This window comes from Acartia tonsa, chromosome 4 (assembly GCF_053477335.1).
Source record: "Acartia tonsa isolate MP-2025a chromosome 4, ASM5347733v1, whole genome shotgun sequence".
In the NCBI taxonomy this organism is placed as follows: Eukaryota; Metazoa; Arthropoda; class Copepoda; order Calanoida; family Acartiidae; genus Acartia; species Acartia tonsa.
This window is the reverse complement of record NC_137263.1, coordinates 46,521,124-46,547,062: the sequence shown is the minus strand read 5'-3', so window position 1 is coordinate 46,547,062 and position 25,939 is coordinate 46,521,124. Positions and strand designations below refer to the sequence as shown.

General features: G+C 32.5%; 2 protein-coding genes across 2 annotated transcripts; both read left to right on the top strand.

The window, feature by feature from the left end:
• Nucleotides 1-571: 571 nt before the first annotated feature.
• On the top strand, nucleotides 572-22,548 carry LOC145317446 (6-phosphofructo-2-kinase/fructose-2,6-bisphosphatase-like). The gene is made up of 17 exons (XM_080158541.1): nucleotides 572-775; nucleotides 2,318-2,364; nucleotides 2,609-2,802; nucleotides 2,998-3,045; nucleotides 3,367-3,459; nucleotides 3,702-3,766; nucleotides 4,210-4,262; nucleotides 6,246-6,323; nucleotides 6,725-6,849; nucleotides 8,589-8,752; nucleotides 9,968-10,035; nucleotides 10,305-10,338; nucleotides 10,873-10,960; nucleotides 11,368-11,436; nucleotides 20,673-20,820; nucleotides 21,036-21,188; nucleotides 21,654-22,548. The coding sequence occupies exons 1-17, from the start codon at nucleotides 754-756 to the stop codon at nucleotides 21,696-21,698; spliced, it is 1,494 nt and encodes a 497-aa protein (XP_080014667.1). The 5' UTR covers nucleotides 572-753; the 3' UTR covers nucleotides 21,699-22,548.
• Nucleotides 18,008-19,130, top strand: Hey (Hairy/E(spl)-related with YRPW motif). The gene has a single exon (XM_080158542.1). It carries the CDS (start codon nucleotides 18,133-18,135, stop codon nucleotides 19,009-19,011), a length of 879 nt encoding a protein of 292 aa, XP_080014668.1. The 5' UTR covers nucleotides 18,008-18,132; the 3' UTR covers nucleotides 19,012-19,130.
• Nucleotides 22,549-25,939: the final 3,391 nt, after the last annotated feature.

The following is a 25,939-nucleotide window of genomic DNA, read 5'->3' as shown; positions in this document are numbered from 1 at the left end:
TAATAAATCGTTTTCTGCCTAAAGTAAAAAATATAAAAAAATCATTGTTTCATTTATTATTCTAAAAGAAAATTGGATTTTGCATTGCATCATACCAAGAGAACTAAAAAATTAAAGTTTCTCATAACTCACAAATAAAAATATTGTAAATAAATAAGTGATGTGTCTGCTCTGTGTTATGTATTTGTAAAATCAGCTGATTTTCATTTTTCCTGTAATATGAATTTTTTTCCAATAAAAAAGTCAGCTTTTACTAATTTTATTTTTATCATCGTTTTTAAAACAACATTTAAAGATAATAAATAAAAACAAAAATGCTACATTAAAAAGTTAGCTTTAGAAAAACAGTACTTCGAAAAAAATTAAGTAATCATAGACAAATAGTACATAATTTTTGTTCAAAATTCTTTTTAAAAAAACTTTTTTTCTTAAAGAATTACTATTCATAATTTTCGATTTAAAAAAAAGTTTTTTTTTATGATTCTTATAGATAATAATTATATTACAATTAAATATATATTTTTATTTGTCTATGACTAAACATAAACATAATAGCAGACAAGTTTACTTTCAATGTTTAGAAAGGTATTTGTGTTGCTCTCAAGCAGACAAATATTATCATCATACGTATTTGGATCACTTGACATTCTTCTTGTTATACGTTAATACGACACTGACTACTATTATTCTTCAAGTTTTATTATTTAGATTATGTTTTAATTTTTATTGATTTTATATTTAGTGAGAAATATAATGGAAAATGATAGTAAAAGAGGTAAAACTTGTTTATTTTTAAGTAGAAATGTTTAAAGGGGTACGTAGATGCACGAAATGCATTTAAACTTGAATTTAGTGAACTGCATATTTTTTCCTGTTCGATGGTTTAAACTACATTTATAGTGTATATATATATGAAAGAATTTTTATTTTCTACCATGTAGTTTATAAAATATCAAGACTTGAAAGTCATAATTTTTTTTATATTTGCAACTTATATAATACAGGGTGCGCCACATAAATCCGGACTTTTTTTTAAACAGCCATAGCGCCAAAACTACTTGACCAATCAGGACGTTTGACCCCACTATAAAAAGCTGATGTAATGACCTTGTTGCCCATGAAAATCTTTGGACGATGGAGGACGTGTACGCCGAGCTGGCCGCGCATATGTTCAACAAGGCAGATTCGAATTGCGCAGATAAATTACCGTGGATTTATGACTTGGGCCTACTAAATCTGACCTCAGCCCATCTTTAGGTGAGATGGACTAATGAAACTTGTTGGAGATACTATTAGATACCTAGTGAAAACACTAGAAAAGACTAGAGTTCTCTATCCCAGCTGACTTGGCTGTAGTACTCCGACAAAGTGGATCGTGGTAGATTTTAAGATGTCAAAAACGTCAAAAATCTTTAAAACTTCTCGGTTCTTGACTTAAGGGGCCCATATGGAACCTTAAAGTCGTTTTAGACTATGTATTGCGCTGATAACCCTATCTTAATCTTCGTGCCATTTTTAAAAAGGCATAAAACGTTGTTCTAGCTTAATTGTGGCCCAAATGAGAGCCGCCGTGTCTAAGGGTAGCTTTAAAGATAGGTTAATTTGGATCCTGCTGTTACTCACTCCTTAAGGAGATGTGGCCTCCCAGCAGCCCCGATCTTAATCCAATGGACTTTTGGGCCTGGAGCGCCATTAAAGCATGAACCAATAGACGCGCCCATACCAAAAAGACCTCTCTCATTGCTCCTATCATGGAGAACTTCGCCTGCTTGAACAGGGATCTAATAGTCATATACCTAGGTTGCTTCCCAGTTTTTAAAATTCAATAAAATCTTTAAAATTGACGATTTTATGTTTATTTGTTTAAAAATAAGAAAAAGCCAGGATTTATGTGGCGCACCCTGTATATATGGCTGTCTTGTTTTCACAAAATGTTATTTAGTGATGTCTAATTGTTTGTTATTTATTGTAATACAAAAATTTATGTTTAATGGCATATATGTAACTTATGCTTGATATCATTTTTCTGAAATGCACTTCATGCAATTATCCCTTTGATTTTAAAATAGGCGTTCACATGATTAGATATAAAATATAAATTTATCTTATATTATACAAGATATTAAGGTTTTTTGTCCTTCTCGCGAATTATAATATAAATCTATTTTTGATAAGCTTAATTTTGCATTGATCTATTTTTTCTTTGTTCTTGGAATGGTTCTAGGCTGTTATCCATCCCTTCGAATACAAAACATTAGATGCTGAGGGCGCAGCCGCTAGTTTTTTTCATTTTAAAGTAATGAAAGTTTATGTTAAGATAGCGAAAGTGAAGATGGATCGGATACTTTTGAACCTGATAGTAAGGTAGGTTATATTTTTTCAATTACTAAAATCTTTTTCACCAAAACTTCTACATTTCGATGTCTTCAAAACCTAATTTTAACAGAATTATGAAGACATTTGTAAAATTGATGATTTAAAATTAGTATATCTATCTTTTATTTGCTCTTTTACCTGACTCTAGTTCAATGATAAGCAATTATAATCCCCCTTCCTCTCCCCCCCTCAATCTTCAAGAAGTTCTTCGATAAACCCAATTTTTATGTAGGTGACCCCACCCCCCAAGCATGAGAAGCGCAAACACACGACCTTTATACCCCACGTGATCTGTATGGTTGGTCTGCCCGCCAGGGGCAAGACATACATAGCAAAAAAGCTGTGCAGATACCTAAACTGGATAGGCATCACCACAAGGGTGTTCAATGTTGGGGAATATAGGAGACAAGCCACTACTTTGTATAGGTAGGACATTTAATGTTTACATAGGTATGTTTATTTTATATAATTCGTTTGATATACTTTATGGTGGGATTTAAACAATTTTATAAAATTAAAAGTAAGGATATGAGACATTTCTCCTGTATTAAATTCTATCAAATTTGTCTTATATAAAGAGATATTTAACATATTTTTTATTAAATCGAAAATATTATTTAGGAACCATGATTTTTTCCGTGCTGAAAACCAAGAGGCTATGGCGCTTAGGTAACATTAAATTCTAAATATACCTGGATGATTGCTTTACTTATCTTATAATATAAAGTAGTAAGGCTCTTTTTTGTTTGAAGCTAAAGATCTCGAAAATTGCTGGTCCGTGTGGGTTGTACTATTCAGGGAAATGTCTTGAGTTGGTTTGAGGCTATTTTTCTAACCTCCCCACCTTTCCCGAGAGGCTAGGGGCGAAGCAGATAGTATTTTTATGAGAAATGAGAACTGAAAACTTTAAATAACCCTTCAATTGTCCCATAACATTTAATAATAAAAAATTCTATTATTATAAATCACAATAATATTTGTTGTTTCTAGGTTGGCAGTGGCCAATTCTGCTATGGAAGATACATTGACCTGGCTCAAGAACGAAGGAGATGTGGCCATATTTGACGCTACAAACAGTACTAGGTTAGTAGCATAAACATTTGTCTGTCAAACTGTCGGTTCGGCATAATAGATGATGTATGTATTAGGGCGCTTTAAGATTGTATTATGAAATGCTTTATGGGAATTTCACTGAATGACTAATTTTTTCTGTCCGTTTTTCTGTAATGCGATAAATGAAAAAGCTCGGCTTTTATTGATGTTAAGCCGTTGACATCTTTGTTTAAAATGAATCAAACGTCTATTATAGATCCATCTACTTTTAGAGAACGTCGACAAATGGTTTATGAAACAATTGTTGTGAACAATGGCTTCAAATGCCTATTTTTAGGTATGTAGCAGGGGCTTTCATTTAGCTAATAAATTCCAAATGAAATTGCTGAAAATTAAATATTTTGTTAGCGTAGAATTGGCGTAAAACTTGTTTTTTTTTGATGTAGCAGAAGGGAAGTGGGTAAGAAGGGAGGGAGAAATAAGGGAAGAAGGTTGTGGGGAAATTTTCACTTAAAATCGTTTGTCTGAATCACATTCCCTTGTCCCTGTGTATGTAGTAATTTATATTTAATTTCCTTATTTGAATCTTTTTTTTAACAAAACGTAAGGTAGTTTTAATCTTTTTTTAGTTCATAAGAAAAACAAACGTTATTATGCTAGTTTTAACTAAAGAAATTATAACCTAAAATGTTTCAATTATTATAAAATCTAATATTAAAAAGTATACCTAGGTATTTTATAGTTAATTTTATAGGTAGTAAATGCAAATATATGTTTCAGAAAGTATCTGTGATAACCCACAACTTATAGAAACCAATATTCTGGATGTTAAGGTTTGTCAAATTTAACTTGTCTTTTGGTTTTGTGTATAAAATATTTTTCTAAATATGTATATTCAAAATTAAATGAATAAAAATCATATACTGTAGGCGGCGTAGAAGGGTATACCCCCCCCCCCCCCCTAGATATACCACACTTTTCTGGGATCTTGCTGTGTCAAGTATCAACTGTTGGGAATATCAAAGGATGACTCCATGCAAAATTTGAGCCGGATCCGGCCAAAACAGGCCGTGATTTTAAAAAAACCGTTTTTTCCGGTTTTTATGGGGTATCTGTAAATCGATTCAGCTGGAGCAAAACCGGTTGGAGGTACAAAAAATTTTACTTCAAATGAAATTTAGCCAATGCAATTGCCTATAAAAATGTACTTCATCATCAACTTGATTGGACAACTCTTTCCTCTCCTAAATGTCCATTAAAACCTCGGAAACGCCATAAATCACGCCTTCGGCGGCGAATAACGGCTAAACGGTCAGCCGGAGGCGAATGAAACATAAATAAAGAAATGTCCGCCTCAAAAAGTTGTTCAACATCAAAGAGATGCTTGAAGTCTCTTAAACGACTCCTTCCCCTCCTTTAAGGGGAAAAACTGAAAAAACGTGATTTTCAAAAGTATGCCCACGTGGGTGTGGGGGGCACTGAACCCGTCACCCCAGGGTCACCAAATGTAAAGTCTAGGCGGCCCACAATGCTGAATTTTCACCAAGTGAAAGTCTTGTGTCATTATCTCTCATGAGAAAAAAGTTATTAATTAATTAAAATTTCAAATTGTGATTTTTTGATGGATTTCTTTGATGAAATGATAGGCCGGTCAATGTTTAGGCCATTTTTTTCGGTTTTTGGGCCATCACGCCCAAACGGTTTGAGATAATCTCACGGGACCTTTTGCCCAACCTAAGTCTGGTTATTTGTGAGGTCTAGGGAAAAAAAATCAGACTTACGCAAAAGATTATAATTATAATCTTTACACAGAAAAATGGCACGAGGTGAGGGTTTGAGGGGGCAAAATGAGCCGACCAGCGATTTTTGACGCCGCGCAGCAACGTCGTGCTTCATCCAATCCGGGATTTTTTTTCTTAGACCTCACAAATAACCAGACTCGGGCAAAAGGTCCCGTGAGATTATCCCAAACCGTTTGGGCGTGGCGGGCCGAAAACAGCAAAAAATGGCCTAAAAATTGACCAGCCTGTCATTTCATCATAGAAATCCATCAAAAAATCACAATTTGAAATTTTGATTAATTAATAACTTTTTTCTCATAAGAGATGATGACACAAGACTTTCACTTGATGAACATTCAGCATGGTGGGCCGCCTAGACTTTACATTTGGTGACCCTGGGGTGACGTTTTTTTTTATAAAATTCACGGCCGGTTTTGGCTGGATCCGGCTCAAATTTTGCATGGAGTCATCCTTTGATATTCCCAACAGTTGATACTTGACACAGCAAGATCCCAGAAAAGTGTGGTATATCTAACCCCCCCCCCCCCCCCACCCCTCCTTAAACTTGAAATCTTTAAAGGCCTGTCTTCCGGCGTTGCTACTAAAGATCTAATTTAAAAAAGATCCAACCCTACAAAAGACCTAATCTTACAAAAGTTCTCATGTTAGAAAAGATCCAACTCGACTAAAAACCTAATCCTACAAAAGGTATAATGTTACAAAAGACCTATTCCTACAAAATAAATATACATAGACTGGTCTTTTGCAGGGTTAGACCTTATGTACGTAGATCTTTTGTAGCAACGCCTGCTTCTCTTCTTAACCCCCTAATTGATTCACACCAGCATGGTGAATTGCTGTGCACGCCACTGATTTCATATTTTAGTTTAAATTATATTTTATTGCTGACTAATCTAACAACAAAATTCTAAGAATTTTAAACAATTAACGCGTTATGATGACCTCAGTCAATATAAAGAAAAAATGTTCGAATATTTCATTTGAAACTAAAATTATTTTTCATTTAATTTGTAGATTCACAGTCCAGATTATAGAAACATGGACAAGGAAGAAGCTGTCAGAGACTTTAGGAGACGAATTGTTCATTACACGGTAACTTAGTTTTCCTGTGCTGTTTGTGCTCTGGGATCTAAAGGGATAAGACAATTGTCTATAAATTGGTGTACATCCTCAATGATGATACACAAAATTACCCATTCTGTAGATTACAATGTTTGGACACTCAACTTACAATCAAAATGAAATAAAAGTCCCTAAAGTTGTTCATCAAACCAATAAGAAAAAGTTATCATAAAACTTTGGGGACTAGTGTAATAAACAGCCCAATTTCCTCTCCCTCCCTGATATATGCTGTTTTTTTTATAGCGGGTGTCTAAAATAGATATGACAACTCTACCATGCTTAAATTAACGGCCAAAGCAAAGTTTTACGGTCGACGTACGACTCTACCCTAAGTGTATATAAGCTTCGCTCTTAGAAACCTAAAAATTAAGGACGTGTACACCCCCATGGAGGAAGAGCATGAATCGCACCTCTCCTTTATGAAAATATTCAATGCTGGAGAGAAGTTGATTGTCCACAGGCACGAGGGTAATCTACAGTCAAGAATTGTTTACTGGTAAGTATTTACATCTTCTTTTTTTTTTTTGGGGGGGGGGGGGTAATAGTTTTGTGTCTGGGGCCCATATATTTTAATTAGTTTGACCCCTCTTTCCGCCATATACTCTTAGAATTGATTTTGGCCATTTCTAATCTCTTAGAGTACTTTGAGGAAACCAATACAGCCGTTTTTGGGCTTTTATTGGAAACGCATACAATATCCAGCTAACTTTGAATCCTGATTTTTTATTTATCATATTGTTCAAAATTATATAAAAATCAATCTTAAAAGTAAAAAATATAATTTTCTTATGATACTATAATTATCCTTCTTATTTGCAGTTGTACCCCTCGTATTTAGGGAAGAGACGGCAGTAAAATAATCTAAAATCATTCCAATTCTTAAATTTAAAATTATAACAGCCTAAAAATTATCCTGGGACCTATGTGAAGTATCTTTTAAAGGGAGAACTCTATTGGTTAAGTGGTTAGCGAGGTCTGAAAGGACATACAAAATCCTAACTCTCAGATGCTGGGGGCTAAGTCGATTTATTTCAATAGTTGCTACAATTATTTGTAAACAAGGATGACAACATCCAAAAAAAACGAAGCTCTGGAACGGTAGGACTAATGAATATTAACACTTGTAGAGTCTCAATTAGCAAAATATAACATTATACCTTCATGTAATAGGAATCATTATTCCAAAAATCAGATGAATAGGATAAATAAAACACATAAAGAACTGTTGTTGAAAATGTTAAAAATCAACATGTTTTAAATGGACGTGCGGACTTTTAGGTAGCGCATAAAGAATTGCTAAGCTTCCTAAATCGTACCCAACTGTTCAGGAATCATAATGCAAAGTTTTTAAATCGATTCCAACAATTTTAACTTGCTTAAATTAACGAATAAAGCTTATCGTTACGGACGGACGGACCGATCCTAATTACAGAAAAGCTTCACTTTTAAAATCACCTTTCAAGTGTGTAATCCAAAGTTTTACTCAAGTTAACTTACTTAACAAAACTGTAAAAGCTTTACTGCTGTATGACATGACGTACCAGACACGTTTGCAATAGTTTAAGTAGACCTTATGACGAAAATCACGTAAAAATGTCGTAACTTTTTTGTTTGTTTCTCGATCAAATACTTTGTTTTGCTTTCTCTCCTTTTTGTCTATGTATTTTTTAGTTCAAAGTTAGACTTCTCCACTTATATCTTGTACAGAATTTTTGTGTTTGATTTGTAAGCAATTACACCTTTAAAAGCGAAGCTTTTTTATAATATAGTGGGTCTTTATGACCGTGTTTCCGTAACGGATAGGTCTTACCGTTAATTTAGGCATGTTAAAATTGCCCTATTTATTTTAAACTTTGAATGATGATTCCTGTAACAGTTAGAAAGAGAAGCAACTCTATAATCATTACTTGAAAGTCTGTGTCAATTTTATACAGGCTAATATTTGGCTTCTATAATGTGCATATGGTTTTTTGATAAATGATTTATGAGACAACAAAGTACAATGTTATAAGCGAAGCATCTCTATAATCAAGTCATAAAAGTGTAAATATGTCCTTAAATAGAATCCTTAATGTAAGCATTTACATAAATAATTTTGAATTTTTTTCTAATATTGTGGTCATTTAGCATGGTTGTTGTCATCCTTGTTTATACATACAGCAAGACTCACAAAAAAGTATTTTTTCACTATTAATTATTATCACTGTTCATGAGAGTAAAGTTGTTGATGTTCAGGCTGATGAATATCCACATCCTGCCCCGGACCATCTACCTGACCAGACACGGAGAATCTGTGCACAACCTGTCTGGCAGGATTGGCGGAGACACAGAGCTGTCTCCCAGAGGACAGATGTATGCCACAGCACTCGCAGAGTTCATCAATAAACAGGATATCCCAGGTATTTCTTGTTTATAATTACGTATTAACTAGTGTAATAAGTATAGGCGAATTTAGTCAGCTGTAACAGCAACTAGGTTTATTCGTAAAAAATATTTGCTAATTTCAGCAGATTTTTTCATGATTTTTGGGGGCAACGCTTCGTAGCAAAGACGAAATTTTTTTTCTGTCTCCAAAATGTTATTTTAGATGTATTCGCTTGTTGACTATACCTTCATGTAATTTTGTTTTAAAATTTATAAACATTTGAATTCTATGACTTTTAAAAAAAATAATGAATTCCAGAGATATTTATGCCTTCTTTAAAAAACAAGGATGACAACATCCATAAAAGCGAAGCACTGAATCGGTAGGACAAACGGACATTAACACTTGTATAGTGTCTGAACTGAATAATCAGAATATAAATGTATAAGAGTCGAAGCAAATTTGTCGAAAAACTGCTTGATACAGGATAAAGTTTTTGGACATACTTACATCTTTAGGACTTGATTATAGAGTTGCTTCGCTTAAAATATTGTTCTTTGTTGTCCCAGGAATCAATATACCAAAAATCAGATCAAACGGATAATTAGATCACATAAAAATTTGTTGTTAAAAAAGTAGAAAAATCAACATGATTAAAATGGACGTACGGACATTCTGGTGATTTTAGAGTTGCTACGCTTTCTAAATAGTACCTAACTACTAGAGGAATCACCATGCAAAGTTTGAAATTCTATCAATTCTATCAATTCTAACAATCTCGGACGGACGTACGGACGGACCGACCCTTATTATAGAAAAGCTTCGCTTTTAAAAATACTAAAATATAGTTTACAATCGTTTACAATGCAGTATTAAGAAGCCTATCTGCCAAAGTGGTAGGATGTATATTTGCCTGTTTAAATGAAATTTGAGATTTGTATGTATGTAAATTTTACAGTATTTGATGATGTTTTGCCGTGTTATTTTATTTAGCAATTTGAACTCAACAAAAACATTTGATGAGATTTTTTCTATACCTAACCGCTTAACATTTAAATTTTTTTATATAAAACCATGTTGAAACTTACTTCTTTAGTTGATATAACTATTTTAAACAGAAACTTGTATATTCACCAAAAAATACTCAAAATTACTGCTGGAAGGTGCTTAAAAAACTTGCTCTCGTTCATCCATAGACCTCTTTAAGAAAATTAAAACTACTTCAAGCTTTACATTATAATTTTTATAGGAATGAGAGTGTGGACATCATGGTTAAAGAGAACCATACAAACAGCTGCGGATATTAATGCTCCCCAGGTTTTATTTATATTATAAACAGGGACCTTAAGGGATAAGACAATGGAGTTTGATTTGCCCGATTTACTCCTCCTGAAGATTTAGATTATTTGTGGAAAAGTCTTTATTTCAACGAATGATAGAATATTTCAGCTTAATTAAAAATTTTAGATTATCTTATAATGTTCATCCTGGCTTACAGTTTTGTTTTTATTATTGCTGTCCCTTTCATTAATATGTTTGTTTTTGTTATTTTTATTTTTGTTTTGCTAAATAAATGATATATTTAGGAAAGATGGAAGGCACTGAATGAAATTGATGCAGGTAGTTATAATCAAAATATTTAAATTATTTTTATCCACTAGGTTTTGACGCAGAAACATATTGTGAAAAGAAAATAAACAAGTTTTTAAATAAGTATTTTGAAAATAATATAATTAGAGTTTCTATTATCGATATTTTCTATAATTAAACGTTTTGCTAAGGTCACAAAATCCAAATTGATATTATATCTTTTTGTTTCATGTAATGTTTGTCCTTCCAATTCCTCTCAGTTTTTTTATGAAAGATACTAACACTTTGGGTAATAATTGACTCAACTAAAAAGATTTTACCCAATTATCTCTAAAACTAAGGAAGTAGCAACCAAAATAAAATTGCTTTTATATCGTGTTACGAGACGCTACAAATTCCCCCCTCCCCCCTCTATTTTTAAGTGTGTTTTTAACAAGTTCTCTTAGTCTGTATGTTGTATTAACTGTACATTCTTTTTCTCTAATATGCAAAATGGCTACTATAAGTAATAGTAATTAGTCTTAAGAAAAAGTAATTTTAATCTTCAATTTTTGTTAATTTTAGGTGTTTGTGAGGATCTAACATATGACGAAATAGCTCAGAAATATCCTGAAGAATTTGCAGCCAGAGATTTGAATAAATTGACATACAGGTATTGACCGATCTATATATTTGTTAAATGTTTGTTTGTTGGTCTATCTGTTCCCTTTATTTGCACATTTCCAATACTGTCTTATATATCTAAGGGGTAATCTTTCTGTTGTTTAATATGTTGCCTCTTCCAATACAAATAAATCTTTCCCGAAAAGTTTAGGTTATTTGAAACAAATATCATATTTTTTTTAAATTGGGAGCATTTGATAAACTAAAGGAATGCTTTTCAGTGGCGTGCGAAATGTCCCCCCCGCATTAACGCATCAACCAACCAACCCTCCCTTAACCAAAGGGCCCGGGTACCTTGAATTTTTTAAGGGTGGGGGGGGGGGGGGCGAGCTCAGTATAAAAATCCCCCTCTAGATGCATTTGCACACAAAATTGAGAAAATATTAATTACACTAGGTATCCTGGAGGTGAGTCCTATGAAGATTTGGTTGCGAGACTTGAACCTGTTATCATGGAACTAGAAAGGTAGGCAATATTGTAATTTTCTGAAGGCATTGTCAATAAATCACTACATAGGACATTTTAGTGAAATCAAGTGAAATGATATCATATGAAAACTTGTTCGAAAATCTAGAGATCATCATGTCCAATAGAGACATACGGACGCTCTGGCATTGATTATAGAGTTGCTACGCTTTTCAATTTGACTTAATTGTTACTAGAACACTCATGCTAAGTTTGAAACCGATAGGACAATTCTAACATGCCTGAATTAACGACAAGAGCTATTAGTAATGGACGTAAAGACCGGCCCTGATTAAACAAAAGCTTCGCATTGAAAAATTGTGTCATATTTATATACAATTTATGAAACTACGCAAAGAGAGAGGGGACAATGGGTTGTTATTAATTACACTAGTCCCCAAATTTTTATATTAACGTTTTATTATTCGCTTGATTAACAACTTTGGGGACTTTGGTGAATTTTGATTGGTTGGTTAAATTAGTTGAGTGGTTAAACGTTTCAACCACTAATTTTAATCTACAGAAGGGGTAATCTTGTGTATCATCATTAGGAATGTACATCAATTTATCGGCCATTGTCTTATCCCTTCAGATCCCTGGAAACTACGCCACATTCCCCATTTCTAAATATGTAACTCTTTTTAAAAACATATTGAATAAAAGACTTCATTATGTTTTCATTGATTTAACTTCAATTTATTAATGGGGAATTTGGGTTGGCTATAAATAAATATACTTTCCTAGAAGGCTTTTTTAAAAGGAGAATAATTTTAAATTTGTTTTGCTTTTTAATTTATATATGATATATTTATAAAGAAAAGATCTACAAATCAGTGATCCAAAGGGATAAGACAATGGCCGATAAATTGATGTACATCCCCTATGATGATACACAAAATTGCCCCTTCAGAAGATTAAAATTAGTGGTTGAAACGATTGAACACTCAACTTAATGAATCAACTAATCAAAATTCCCTTTAGTCCCTTAAGTTGTTAAGCCAACGAATAAGAAAACGTTAATATAAAAGTTTGGGAACCAGAGTAATAAACAGCTCAATGTCCCCTCCCTCAGTGATATTAACTGCACAACCAAACATAACTTGACGCAAAGTCCCGCACTATTCAAGGGGACTTGACTATAATTTTGAAATATAAACAGAAGGGGTGGGACTATAAAAAGTGGAATATATAAAAAGAAATCTAGAACACTTTGCGTGAGAAAATCAATATTAACCTTTTCCCAACTATATACTCCTAATCAGGGCTCTATTCTTAGAGGTTTTTTTAGAATAAGAAATTCTATACATGCTCTTCATCTACATAAAATATTATACAACATTTGTGACCAGTTATTTTTAGAGACTTTTAATGAATCTGAGGTTTTTTTTATATTTTTGGCAGATGTTCTAAAAGCGAAATTTTCGAGTCCATCCGTACGTCCGTCTGTCCATCCGAAAGTCCGTACGTCCGTGTGTAACATATAGCTTTTATCGTTAACTTATGTATGGTAAAATTGTCCTATCGATAGCAATTCTATAATCGTTAAAAGAAAGTCAGTACGTCCATTCAAAACATGCTGATTTTTAACTTTTTCACGGCAAGTTTTTAACAATATACTTATGTATAATCAAGTCCCAAAATGTAAGTATGTCCATGAACAGTATCCTGTATCTAAGCAATTAAGTTCGTTGGTCCTATGGTCTTATTTAAGGACTTCGCTTATTTAGATGTTTTCATCCTTGTTTTTTTTTTATACATTTATAATATTTTATTTGTCTATTTTGTGGTATTTTGTAACATTAGTTTACATATAAAAATGCTTAGGTATAAATATTCTTTATTAATTATTAATAATAATTTTATTTTTGATATAATTTAAAATATAAAAAGTCAGAAAATCTATCCTTTTGTTTGTCTCATGAAATACTTGACTAACTTGACTAATCAGTGGCGTGCAGAGGGTTTTGTCTTTATATAATGCATGTTGTTATAAAATGAAATAAAGTTGTAAGGTTTTTTTTAAAGGAAGCTTCACATAGGTCTTGGAATGGTTTTATGCTATTTTTCTTCACTTACGTTAATTATTGTTTCAATATTGTTTGAAATCTGATAAATCAATCAAAATCTATTTGTTGAAATTTTTAAAAGCGAAGCTTTTTTCGTTAATTTAGACATTTTAGAATTGTCCTATCGATTTCAAATTTTGCATGGTGATACCTTTAGAAGTTAGGTACGATTTAGAAAGCGTAGCAACTCTATAATCATTACCAAAATGTCCGTACGTACATTTTAAACATGTTGATTTTTTTACTTTTTTAATTAGCTTTTTTCGTTAATTTAGGCATGTTAGAATTGTCCTATCGATTTCAAATTTTGCATAGTGATTCCTGTAATAGTTAGGTACGAGTTAGAAAGCGTAGCAACTCTATAATCATTACCAGAATGTCCGTACGTCCATTTTAAACATGTTGATTTTTTTTACATTTTTAACAACAAATTTGTATGTGACCTAATTATCCGATTAGTCTGATTTTTGGTATACTGATTCCTGGGACAACAAAGTACAATATTATAAGCGAAGCAACTCTATAATCAAGTCCTAAAAATGTAAGTATGTCCATAATCATTATCTTGTATCAAGCAGTTTTTCAACAAATTTACTTAAATTTTGCTTTGACTCTTATACATTAGCATTCTGATTATTCAGTTCTGACATTATACAAGTGTTAATGTCCGTTTGTCCTACCGTTTCAGAGCTTCGCTTTTATGGATGTTGTCATCCTTGTTTTTTAAAATTCTATTATTGCAATAATGGTGTGAGACTTGTATGCCCTAATCAATCCTTCCTATTATCATTCTTTCCTCTCCAATATGATTTTATTTATTGCTTATTATCTTTTTTCTATTTTTAGTAGCGAAGCTACTCTATAATTCGAAATGTCCGTCCGTCCGTCTGTCCGTCCGTCTGTCCGTGTAAGACAGAATAGGGGAAACGTGATTTTCTCGGCTCCTATTAAAGATAGACAGCTGAAATTTTTTGACAACATTTCCATTATTAAGGAGCACAATTAACTATAAAACATCAAGGGCGGTCGGACCGCTTTTTAGCAGGTTTTAGTCTTTTTTTGTATTATTCACATTTTTCTCCATATCTTCAGTGTTTATGGTCCGATTTTCAAAATTTTTTCAGTTATTGATATCAAAATTAAATTTCCTGCCGTTTACAGAAAACATCCATGACGGCCACACTGCCATTTTGCAGGTTTTAGGCTATTTTTGTATTTTTCACATTTTCACCATATCTTCAGTGTTTATGGTCCAATTTTCAAAATTTTTTCAGTTATAGATATAAGAATTAAATTTCCCGTCATTTAAAGAAAACAACCCTGACGGCCAGACTGCCTTTTTGCAGGTTTTAGGCTATTTTTATATTTTTCACATTATTCTCCATATCTTCAGTGTTTATGGTCCGATTTTCAAAATTTTTTCAGTTATAGATATCAAAATTAAATTTCCCCTCATTTAAAGAAAACAACCATGGCGGTCAGACTGCCTTTTATCCGGTTTTTGGCTATTTTTTTATGTTTTACATATTTCCCCATATATTTGGTGTTTTTGGTCCAATTTTCGAACTTTTTTGGGATATCAGTATCAAAATATTTTTTCTCATTGTTATGAGAATCTTTTATGTAATCTACTTTGACCGTCGTCATCATTAAAAATAAAACAAGGTTTTGTGTTTATTTTCTCCTATAAATCTATTCTTGATTTTAATAAGTACACTTTAAATCTACTTTTATGTATTTTCATCCACGATTTTTTGTGCTTCGCTACTTATGGATGTTGTCATCCTTGTTTTTGTCTTATTTATATGGCCTGTATGAAAACAATGTGTGAATACACATTATTACTGCATACTTCCTAGTTTTTAGGAAACTGCCATTTGGGAAGAAATTTTTTTTTAAAAATTAACCATATCAATAAAATTTGACTGTATATATAAATGTATATAATATTCATTTAATTCATTTATTATTTTTTTTTTCTATGTATGTACACCCAAGAATAATAAATCTAATCTACATACCAGTTGGAATACAAAGCCCCTTCTAAATGCTAGAGGCTAGGGGCGTAGTCAACACTAGTAATAAAAAAAATTTTAAGCAGTGTCTAATAGAAAAGCATTATTATTGATCTTGCCTCTAGGGTCTTTTGGGAGTTGGGAGTCACCCCCCCCCCATTTCTAATTTTAGTTTTAAAAAGAAAAGGTAAAAATTTTGTGAGATGTGGAGATTTATTTTTTTCAAAGGTGGATTTCTCTTGGGAGGATGGTGGAACCCTCCTCCAAATATTTTTATAAACCTTCCCAGTATCTACTAGAAGCTACATTGTAAAAGAGGACCATATTGGTCAAGTGGTTAGCAAGATCCTTCGGGACACACAAACAGACAGACACACAGATAGATATCCTGTTACTTTTATATATGGATACATCTCGGTAAATGTCTTGAATAATAGTAATCAACATTAAAAATGTTCTCTCACGATATAAGCGTGGGAACAATTATATTATTGATTTTTACAGGATCGATATTCCACCCCCCTCCCCCTTTCCCCCTCCCCAGGCGAATCTTCAATGACATTTTCCCCCATTTGTTGAAGTTGAGGAATAAGATTCCCCTAAAAAGAAAAGTAAACGTATTTTTACGTTGATTTTTTATGCGTTATACATACACTGAAAATTGGTAATTTTTAGAACATTCAAAAAAGCTATTCAAGTTTAAGTATAAAATATCATTAAAAGAAGACAAACAAATCTTTTGAAATTATATAAAGGATAAATTAATGATAATTTGTATAATTTTATTATAATAAGTATATATATGTATTATATAAACACAGTTTATAATTGGAACTTTGGGGATTAGGGTTAGATCAAATTATGGATATAGAATACTAGAGTTGGCTCGATATAATTATCTCCCTATTGGCTAGTTTTCTAGTTTTCTCAATAAATCTATTTTCCTCACCCGGCATTACTATCTAAAAGAAAGTAAATATTAAATAATCTAAATGATTTTAAAAAGATTTTTAAAATTATATTTTTTTCTTTACATTACCATCACCAAAGGGTTAATGATGATGATTACAATTTTAGTTTAATATTTGAACACACAAAGTGTCGCCACAATCGAATTCTTTTAAAATAGAGTTTTCTTAAATTTATTATATTAATAATCTAAATTTTCTTTTTTATGATTAGAAATTAAATACATTGATATAAGGTAAATAGCAACATGAAATTAAAAAAAGGAATTTATTTTTAATAAAGTAAAATAATGGGTCTTATCGTTCTGGGCAATGAGAGTTTATTATGGATTATTGGAGCACTATGAGTTTTAAACAATTATTCCTTGGAAAACTTGAGCTCGTTTATAGACATTTATTTCCTATATAGATCTGACATGGATCTTGAAGCAATTAAGCAGGCTGTTTTGTACATGTTAAAAATTGGAAGATTTCATTAAATAAAAGTTATCGCAAATATACTTAGTAAATAAGTTGATATTAAGACGAGGGGAAAATTTCCGTCAATTTGGGTTGCTAACATGGACTTTATTTATAGGTCAGTTTGTTCGTTCAGTAGGAGGGAAGTGGTAAAGGGGGGTGGTATCGTTATTTTAGCCAGCTACGATTAAAGTACATGCCAATCTGGTGTAAGATCCAAGTAATAAATAATATATTAATCAAATACATATTATATAAAGAAATCTGTCGGAAAATTGCTTTAAAAATAGAATTCCTATTATGGACGCTATTGCAGTTTGAGACGGCGTTACACCTATAATTTTGTTCCTAATAGTCCTAGGATTCGCCATTTTTAAAATCAATTTATTATTCTGCTTTAAAAACGGTGGTTTCAAAAGTTATAAGTAAACCTGTCTAAATGAAAGTACGAAATTGGTGTTAACAATTATAATTGTTATTAAGTTAAGTAAAGTGAGGTTTGTTTGTCTCTCTGCCTTGAAATTAAAAGAAATTTATAGGTTCATAGGTTTTTTTTGAATATTAAAAAGAATTTCGGCACATTACAAATTCTTTTATTTGTAGGGAATATTCCCACGATATACACATTATGACTTTAGCAAAACATTACATATAAGAAATGGATAGATATTTATGTGATGGTTTGCAGGGGGGGGGGGAATATTTAACATTTTAACAGATTCAAGGGGAATTATCGCTGCATGGTTGGAGGGGGTGTATAGTAAAATAGAAGTAAAAGGGGAAATAAGATAAAATGGTAATGAAATTAAGGGCCGGGGGGTGAGGGGGATGTTTGTCGCACGCGCCAATCTCCGTTGGGAGCGTGCCACAAATTGTATTGGTAGTCTTACACAAGATACAGAAGTGTGAGCAACAGCCCAGGGTTGGCTGGCTGATAACAATTATAATAACAAGTATTCACCTCATAACTGTCAGTATCAGACCTGCAGGACACACACCACACACGTGTGCACCTTGTTGCCTTAAGCCCCTGGGGGGATAAACCAGCACGTGTTCTTATTATAGCTGCCTTGACCTAGAGACCTTGGCCATACGTACACACACACGTGCGAACCTGTTCAAATAAAACTTTGATAAACAATTAACATAGTGACTGCTGTCTACATAAACCCCAGTTCATTTTACAAGATGGCACTGAAACGGAAGTCCAGTGAATGTGACGACGCCTACTCTGATTACGAGGATAATTGTGGCCTCCAGAGCTTGGATGGATGTTCACCCACTCCTGAAGGAGGATCCACACGCAAGCGTAGGCGAGGACTTATAGAGAAGCGACGTCGTGACCGGATTAATGACAGTCTCGGGGAGCTGAAACGGTTGGTGCCAAGCGCTGTCGAAAAAAGTACATCAACAAAGCTGGAGAAGGCTGAAATATTGCAGATGACTGTTGATTACCTGAAGAGCACACAACACTCCCGATCCGACTACCTAGATCCCCGTGTGGCTATGGATTATCAGAATCTTGGATTCCGTGACTGTATTGCAGAGTTGTCAAGATATCTAGTCACTGTTGAAGGTATGGATCTACAAGATCCCCTAAGATTACGACTCATGTCTCATCTTCATTCATTTATTTCACGCGGAAGTGGCGGCACTAGTCTTGTTAGTCCAGCCGCAATGGCTGGCAGTTGGCAGCCGTCTGGCTATCACCATCAATATCACGTGCAGGCCCCACCTGCCTCCCACTCCGTGTCACCCCACAAGATAACCAACAACATGGAATCTTCTTATTCACAAGACTCCGGCCAAACACCCTACTCCCGCGGAAATGTGTGTGTTGGTAGCAGCCATAGCACATACACGCCGCCAACTCCCCCGATGTACACAACCAATACGGCGGCTGCGGCCGCCTATTCGGCATATTCTACCTTTCCATCCGCCCCGCTGTCACTGCACCATCCAGGTTCAGGTGTTGGCGGGCACGGAGGCGGCTTGTCCGCTTACCAAACGACGGTGACTGTTAACGGCAAGCCGTATAGACCCTGGGGTACTGAAATGGCGTATTAAAAAGATATCCAGGAATATAAATAAACTGTGAATTAAATAAAGCATCAATGGAAAATGTGTACCTTAAAATAAAAAAGTTTGTAATACAAAGAAATTTAAATGCGCTTGTTGTGATAATGTTTTCTAGTCCAGTACAAAAAAATATAGATAATCATTTGTATATATTTTTAATAAAGAGCTATATTGAAATAAATAAATATTAATTTGCGATCTTATTGTTTTAATTCATTTATACTTTTAGATTAGATATTAGTTATTTTTTTCTCGTATTTATTCGAAACCGATTCTTATCCTTCGGCACCTCGAGGCTTAAAAATTGGTTTTAATCTTATAATTTTACATTCTTATATCCGCAGAAAGCTGTTTATAATACGATGCGAAAAAATACTATTATGATTTTTATTATATATTGATGTGAAATGCAGCTATCAGTATCTATTCTGTATTGCAAGTCTGTCAGTTCGTGCATAACGTGCATAAAACAAAATAGACAGCTATTCCTCGGGGTGGTGTTAAATCATCGCTAGGATGAAAAAACCAAGTTCAATTTAAGGGGGATGCTTGCTGACACCTCCTCCTCTCTACCGCACGCACTGATTAAAGGCGTGTATAACAATCACTGCCATATATTGATTATTGAAGGTTTTAGAAATATACTTTCAAAAAGATATGCTTCTATAGTTAATTTTAAAGGTTAAATAAAATATTATATTCATATGATCAAATACTTGAATTAGGTCTTAAAAACACAAATGTAATTTAAACAATCTCAATTCATAAAGTAGCGTTGCAAGTCCGTAAGTTGCAATTAATACCAAACTATTTAATACAGTAAAGTAAAGACGACCGTGAGAAGCTTTCAAACTTTAACTTTCCCTAGACAACCCATTTCTTCATCTTGCTATTAAAGGGCAAACGAAAGTTTATCCCCCTTGTGATATATTTCCCCTCGGCAAATGCATATAAGTGTTGGATTTTCTTGATTTGATATTTCCACTGAACTCTCCCCTATTCATTTTTTTTGTTAAGAGAATTTTTTGTGGGGGATATTATAACCCCATCCACTCCCAATTAGCCTAAAACCTACCTTGGACCAACCAATATAAAATTGAATTAAAAGATTTTGAAGCAAAAGTTCTTATGTGTGTATCTTTGTCACATTTTTTTAATTTGACAAATTTTTATTTTTGTTTCTGAAAATAATTTACAATTGTTGCATTGGTTTGTTTGTCTGTATACAAAAGAGCAGTAATCTTGTTTTTATTTCAATAAGCATAAGTTTTCTTTAAAGCTTATCGTGTTTTTAAAAAATATACAAACCATTTTGATAGCTTAGGTTATCTTTATTACATGGTTAGGTTCGTACGATGCAAGAACTTTGAGTGCTGTAGGGATGAAATCACGTGGGCCAAAGAAAATGAAACCTTTTTCTAGTATGGCTTCGAAACCGATTATTATACGCTGGATTAGAACCGGTTCTAAGTCATACTGCACCGTATAACAGACAATTTTCCACAAATATTAAAATAAAATCATAAAATTAAAACCAGTTTTGTTAGCCTGGGCCTCAGGATCCTCGTGGCTAACAAAAATGCTTATAATTTTATATTTTGATATCCGCGGAAATCTGTCTATAATACGAAATAACTATTCTTGTTTAGGCAAGGGAATGTTGTGTTGATAGCCCACCAGGCGGTGCTGCGCTGCATCCTGGCATACTTCCTGGAGAAACCCCTTGCAGAGCTACCCTACATCTCAGTCCCGCTACACACCCTCATCAAGCTCACTCCTGTGGCTTATGGTTGTGAGGTTAGCTCATTTTATTTTTACTAGTTCCGCTCCAGCAGGGTTGGCATGAAAATAGCCTAAAACCACCTCAGACCACTAATATCCAAGTTCTTTTCCTCCAGACAAAAAATACCTTCTACTTTATATAATAGGATTTCATTTTAGAATCCATAATTGAACAAGTAACTTTAAGGTCACTTTTAATTTAAAGTAACAAAAATTTGTTGATATTTTAGATTGAGTATATTCGTCTGCCCATTGAAGCCGTGGACACCCACCGACCCCGTCCAGTGTCCCCCACGCACAAGCGTCTACGGATCGATAGCGAGACGGCTAGGGAGCTCAGCGACAGGACAGCGGTCAGTCTAAGTCTTGGAGAGGATGACAAGGTATTTTTTTGTTTTTCTCCATATTATTATACAATAGTTTAGAATCCAAACGTTTCAACCACCAATTGAATTCTACAGAAGGTGTAATTTTCATATTTGTTATTAACATTTGGTATGTACAATGTACATCAATCAATTCCTTTAGATCTCTGTGAAACACCTCTTATCCATATGATTTGTTAATTTGTGAGCTTTTTATTGTCCTTTTTGTTCCTTTCCACTAGATATGATAATCCATCTCGCTGACCACATTTTTCGTTACTTATAGCTTATAATAATGCGATCGAAAAAAAAAAAAATATGCCCTTATGTAATAAGATCTGTAAATGGTTTCAATCAATGAGATGTCTTGAATGTTCCGTCAGTATTCTCCTATTGGCTGATTTGGACATTATATCTCTAATGTAGTATCTCTATTTTCTTTAATACCTTGATTCCTTGTTATTAATTTTATTTAAATTTTAGGTTGTGAAAACTGTAGGCGGACCTCATCAGTTTAGATCAAGCTAAAATTATTTTGCTCTAAATAAGAAATTTAGTTTTCTATTCTAATATTTAATTTTTTTAGACTTGAAATAATCTTTAAAATAAGATAAAAAATGATAAAATAATTGCGCAAATATTATACTTAAAATCAATAGTAAATGCTTTACTAAGATCGAAATTTAGAAAAAGATTACTATTATAGTCTTTTTATTGTTTTGTATTAAAGATAATGTAAAAATCTATAATAAAAGAAAGAAATAACATAGTTTTATTTTGGCCAATCCTTTATTTTACAAGTAGTTTGGTAAGTTATTTATCGCATCGTAATATAGATAGCTTTCCGCGGATATTAAAACAATATAAGATTAAAACCAGATTTGATAGCCCCGAGCGACCGAAGGCCCGGGATAACAAAACTGGTAATAATTTTATGATTTATATTTTGATATTAGTGAAAAATTGTCTGTAATACGATGCTATACATGATTTTTAAATATGGCTGAAAATCAGTTCTAATCCAGCGGATATTAATCGGTTTCGAAGCCATACTGGAAAAAAGGATACTACTGGGTTTTTGTTATTTATTATAATTGAAGAATCTTACATAGATCTCGTAATCTGGAGTTTTTTTTTAAATCTGTTAAATTTTGTATTACTTAATTGTTTTGTAAAGAATTTTTTTGTTTATCTGAAAATAAAACGATAATATAATGATTTTTTTTAGTTTCAGATAATGCATAGTTTATTTATTGTTATGTATAATATTTTTAAAAATACTAAAAGCAAAATAATTGTTTTATTGTAAATTTCATGTTAATTTATTGTTTATTTTTTTATAATTAATTAAAACAAAATAGATTTTTATTTATTTATATTTTTGGTTTCTTTTCATTTAGTATTTATAACAAGGACGCTAACTCTTATAAGTTACACAGCAAATAATAAGATTTGGCGGAAATGTTCCCTGTCAAAAAGTTTTCGCTAACGTTATGTGTCATATGTAATAAGCTAAAATATTTCATTCCAGTATGACTTTGAAACCGTTAGATATCGGCAGGGTTAGAACCGGTTCTTAGCCAAAAATCATGTATCGCATTGTATTTAATTTAGACGACTTTCTATAAATAATAGAACAAAAAACATGAAATTAGTTAGATTTTTTAGTAGCGAAGCTACTCTATAATTCACTTTGTCCGCCCGTCCGTCAGTCAGTCCGTCCGTAACGCTATGGGGGAAATGGGATTTACTCAGCTCCTATAAAAGATAGAATGCTGAAATTTTTTGACAACATTCCCATCATTAAGGAGCACAATTGACTATAAAACATCATTGGCGTTCGGACCGATTTTTAGCAGGTTTTAGGCTATTTTTATATTTTTCACATTTTTCTCCATATCTTCAGTGTTTATGGTCCGATTTTCAAAATTTTTTCAGTTACAGATATCAAAATTAAATTTCCCGTCGTTTAAAGGAACAACCATGAAGGCCAGACTGCCTTTTCAGCAGGTTTTAGGCTATTTTTATATTTTTCACATTTTTCTCCATATCTTCAGTGTTTATGGTCCGATTTTCAAAATTTTTTCAGTTATAGATATCAAAATTAAATTTCCCGTCTTTTAAAGAAAACAACCATGACGGCCAGACTGCCTTTTTAGCAGGTTTTAGGCTGTTTTTTTTATATATTTAACATTTTTCTCCATATCTTCAGTGTTTACAGTCCGATTTTCAAAATTTTTCCGTTATAAATATCAAAATTAAATTTCCCGTCTTTTAAACAAAATAACCATTACGGCCAGACTGCCTTTTTAGCAGGTTTTAGGCTATTTTTATATATTTAACACTTTTTTCCATATCTTCAGTGTATATGGTCCGATTTTCCAAATTTTTTAAGTTAAGGATTTAAAAATTAAATTTTTAGTCGTTTTAATAAAACAACCATGACGGCCAGACTGCCTTTTATCAGGTTTTTGGCTATTTTTATATGTTTTACATATTTCCCCATATCTTTGTTTATTTTGATGCAATTTTCAAACTTTTATGGGATATCTGTATCAAAATAATTTTTCCCATTGTTATGAGCATCTTTAATATAATTTACTTTGATCATCGTCATCATGCAAAATAAAACAAGGTTTCATGTTTATTTTATCCAATAAATCTATTCTTGATTTTAGTAAAAACCTTCTAAATCTACCTGTACGTATTTCCATCGACGATTTTTTGTGCTTCGCTACTTATGGATGTTGTCATCCTTGTTTTATTATAGGATTAATCTTAAAATTTTTACTCTCAATATCCGCGGAATGCTGTCTATAATACGATGCGATAAATTACCAATATATGAACCAGTAATTTAGTCGAATTCTTACATTTGCTTCCTACCAAATTTCATAATATTGACATTGAGAAAGCTTGCTTATGAATTTATTCGAGTTAGATTAAAGATCAACAACTCTTTTGGTCAAAATAATTTTGATGTGTTGCTTTAATTAATTATTTTAAACCAGTTCCCGGGCTTCAGTTCAAAATAAGATAAGGGAGAATTAAGCGATAAGATTGGAGTAAATAGAGTAAGAGTAACAATTTTATGAAATTAAGGCTTTTATTCAGACTCTAGGGGGATTTTCTACAGGACAAAGGCCTAAACCCTTTTTAGAAGTGAAGCTTCTCTATGCTTTTAGAAATATCTGTCTTTAAAAACGGAATGGGTGATACGCGAATTTCTCAGCTGCTAACGAAGTTAGATAGCTGAAATTTTTGGCGAAGATTCCCTGTATCAATGAGTATCCAGCAAGTAAATTAATTAGTCCGTCTGCCTGTTGGTCATGCTATAAAAAAGACATATATATTCCAATAATAAGGTTACTATATATTCTCTGTATATTATTTTGTTTGTTTCCATCCTTGTTTAACTAAGATAATATAAATATTAAGTACTCGAAAAGATATTTCTTTTTTTTCATTCCAGTTTAGCAAATAAATTCTTAATGTTGAATTTCAGAAAAAAATAATGATAGAATTTAAAGTTTTTAAATAATTTGTTTTTATTAGCGAGGGTACTCTATAAGCGTTCGTGTGGGTCTGGAATCTAGAAAGAAAATAAATACTGAAATTATATTTGTTGATTGATATATACAAAAAAAAATGAAATTTTTCACATTGACTTTTGCTGTATTGCTTACGGAAACCATTCATATTCTATAATATACAGTAGTAACCGATTGAGGTCTCTATTTCAGGTAGGCTTTCTATAGCTCCTGTGATGGTTTTAGGCTATTTTATTTTAGGATTTGAGTCTTTGGATAGGTTTAAGCTCTTTCATGTAGGCTTTCTGATCGTTTCAGGCAATTTTATTTTCGGGCTTAGGTCGTGAGGTAGTTTTAAGCTATTTTTCTATCCCCTTTTTGTCCGCCATTTAAAACCAGATCGCCTAAATACAAGGAACGTGTCACTAGTATAATGAACATTATTTGAGATAGTTTAATGAATATTTCACAAAAATAGTAAAAATGCAATAATATTTCTCTTTAATGTTTTACTCCATGTTGTGTGTCAATAAACTTTGTTGTTTGTCTCTGCAATTATTTGAACTCTTAGTCAAATCTTCTCTGCGTTCTTCTTTCCAGTTATAATTTCATTTTTATATGATCTTGTTTGTAAAAATGTGTGTTTTGTTGAGACATATTTTTTTATGTTTAATATCAGTTTCTTGTGATGTTTTATATTAGTAACATCAAAGATGTAATAAAACCCGAATATAAATCATAATATTTAAAATATTAGACAAAGAAAATAACAATTAAAAGCTATACAAACAGAAAAAAATCTGCAGATAGCTGCAAACTGAAAGTAAACAGCCGCTGAAACATGATCAAAGCTGCTTAAATTCGCTCTATTTTAAGATAATTTGCAGCCGTTAATTAATTTTAAAGACCTAATCAGATTGGAATTAAAGTTCATGGAATCCCCAATCATGAATTCACGGATAGGATATTCGATAATAAAAATCTTTGCACTCAAAGTTTTATGTGTAAAGTTATAATCGATATATTATTACTTGGATGTTGCACCTGATTTTCATGTACTGTTTCTAATAAAGTGATACCCTATCCCCTCCCTCCTACTGGACTAAAGAACTGACCAATAAATGAGGTCCGTGTTAACAACCTAAATTGACAATAAATTTTCCCCTGTCAATATATCCATTAAAGTTATTATTTTGGTAGCAGATAGTTTGAAGGAAAATTAGTTTTCCATGGTAACAA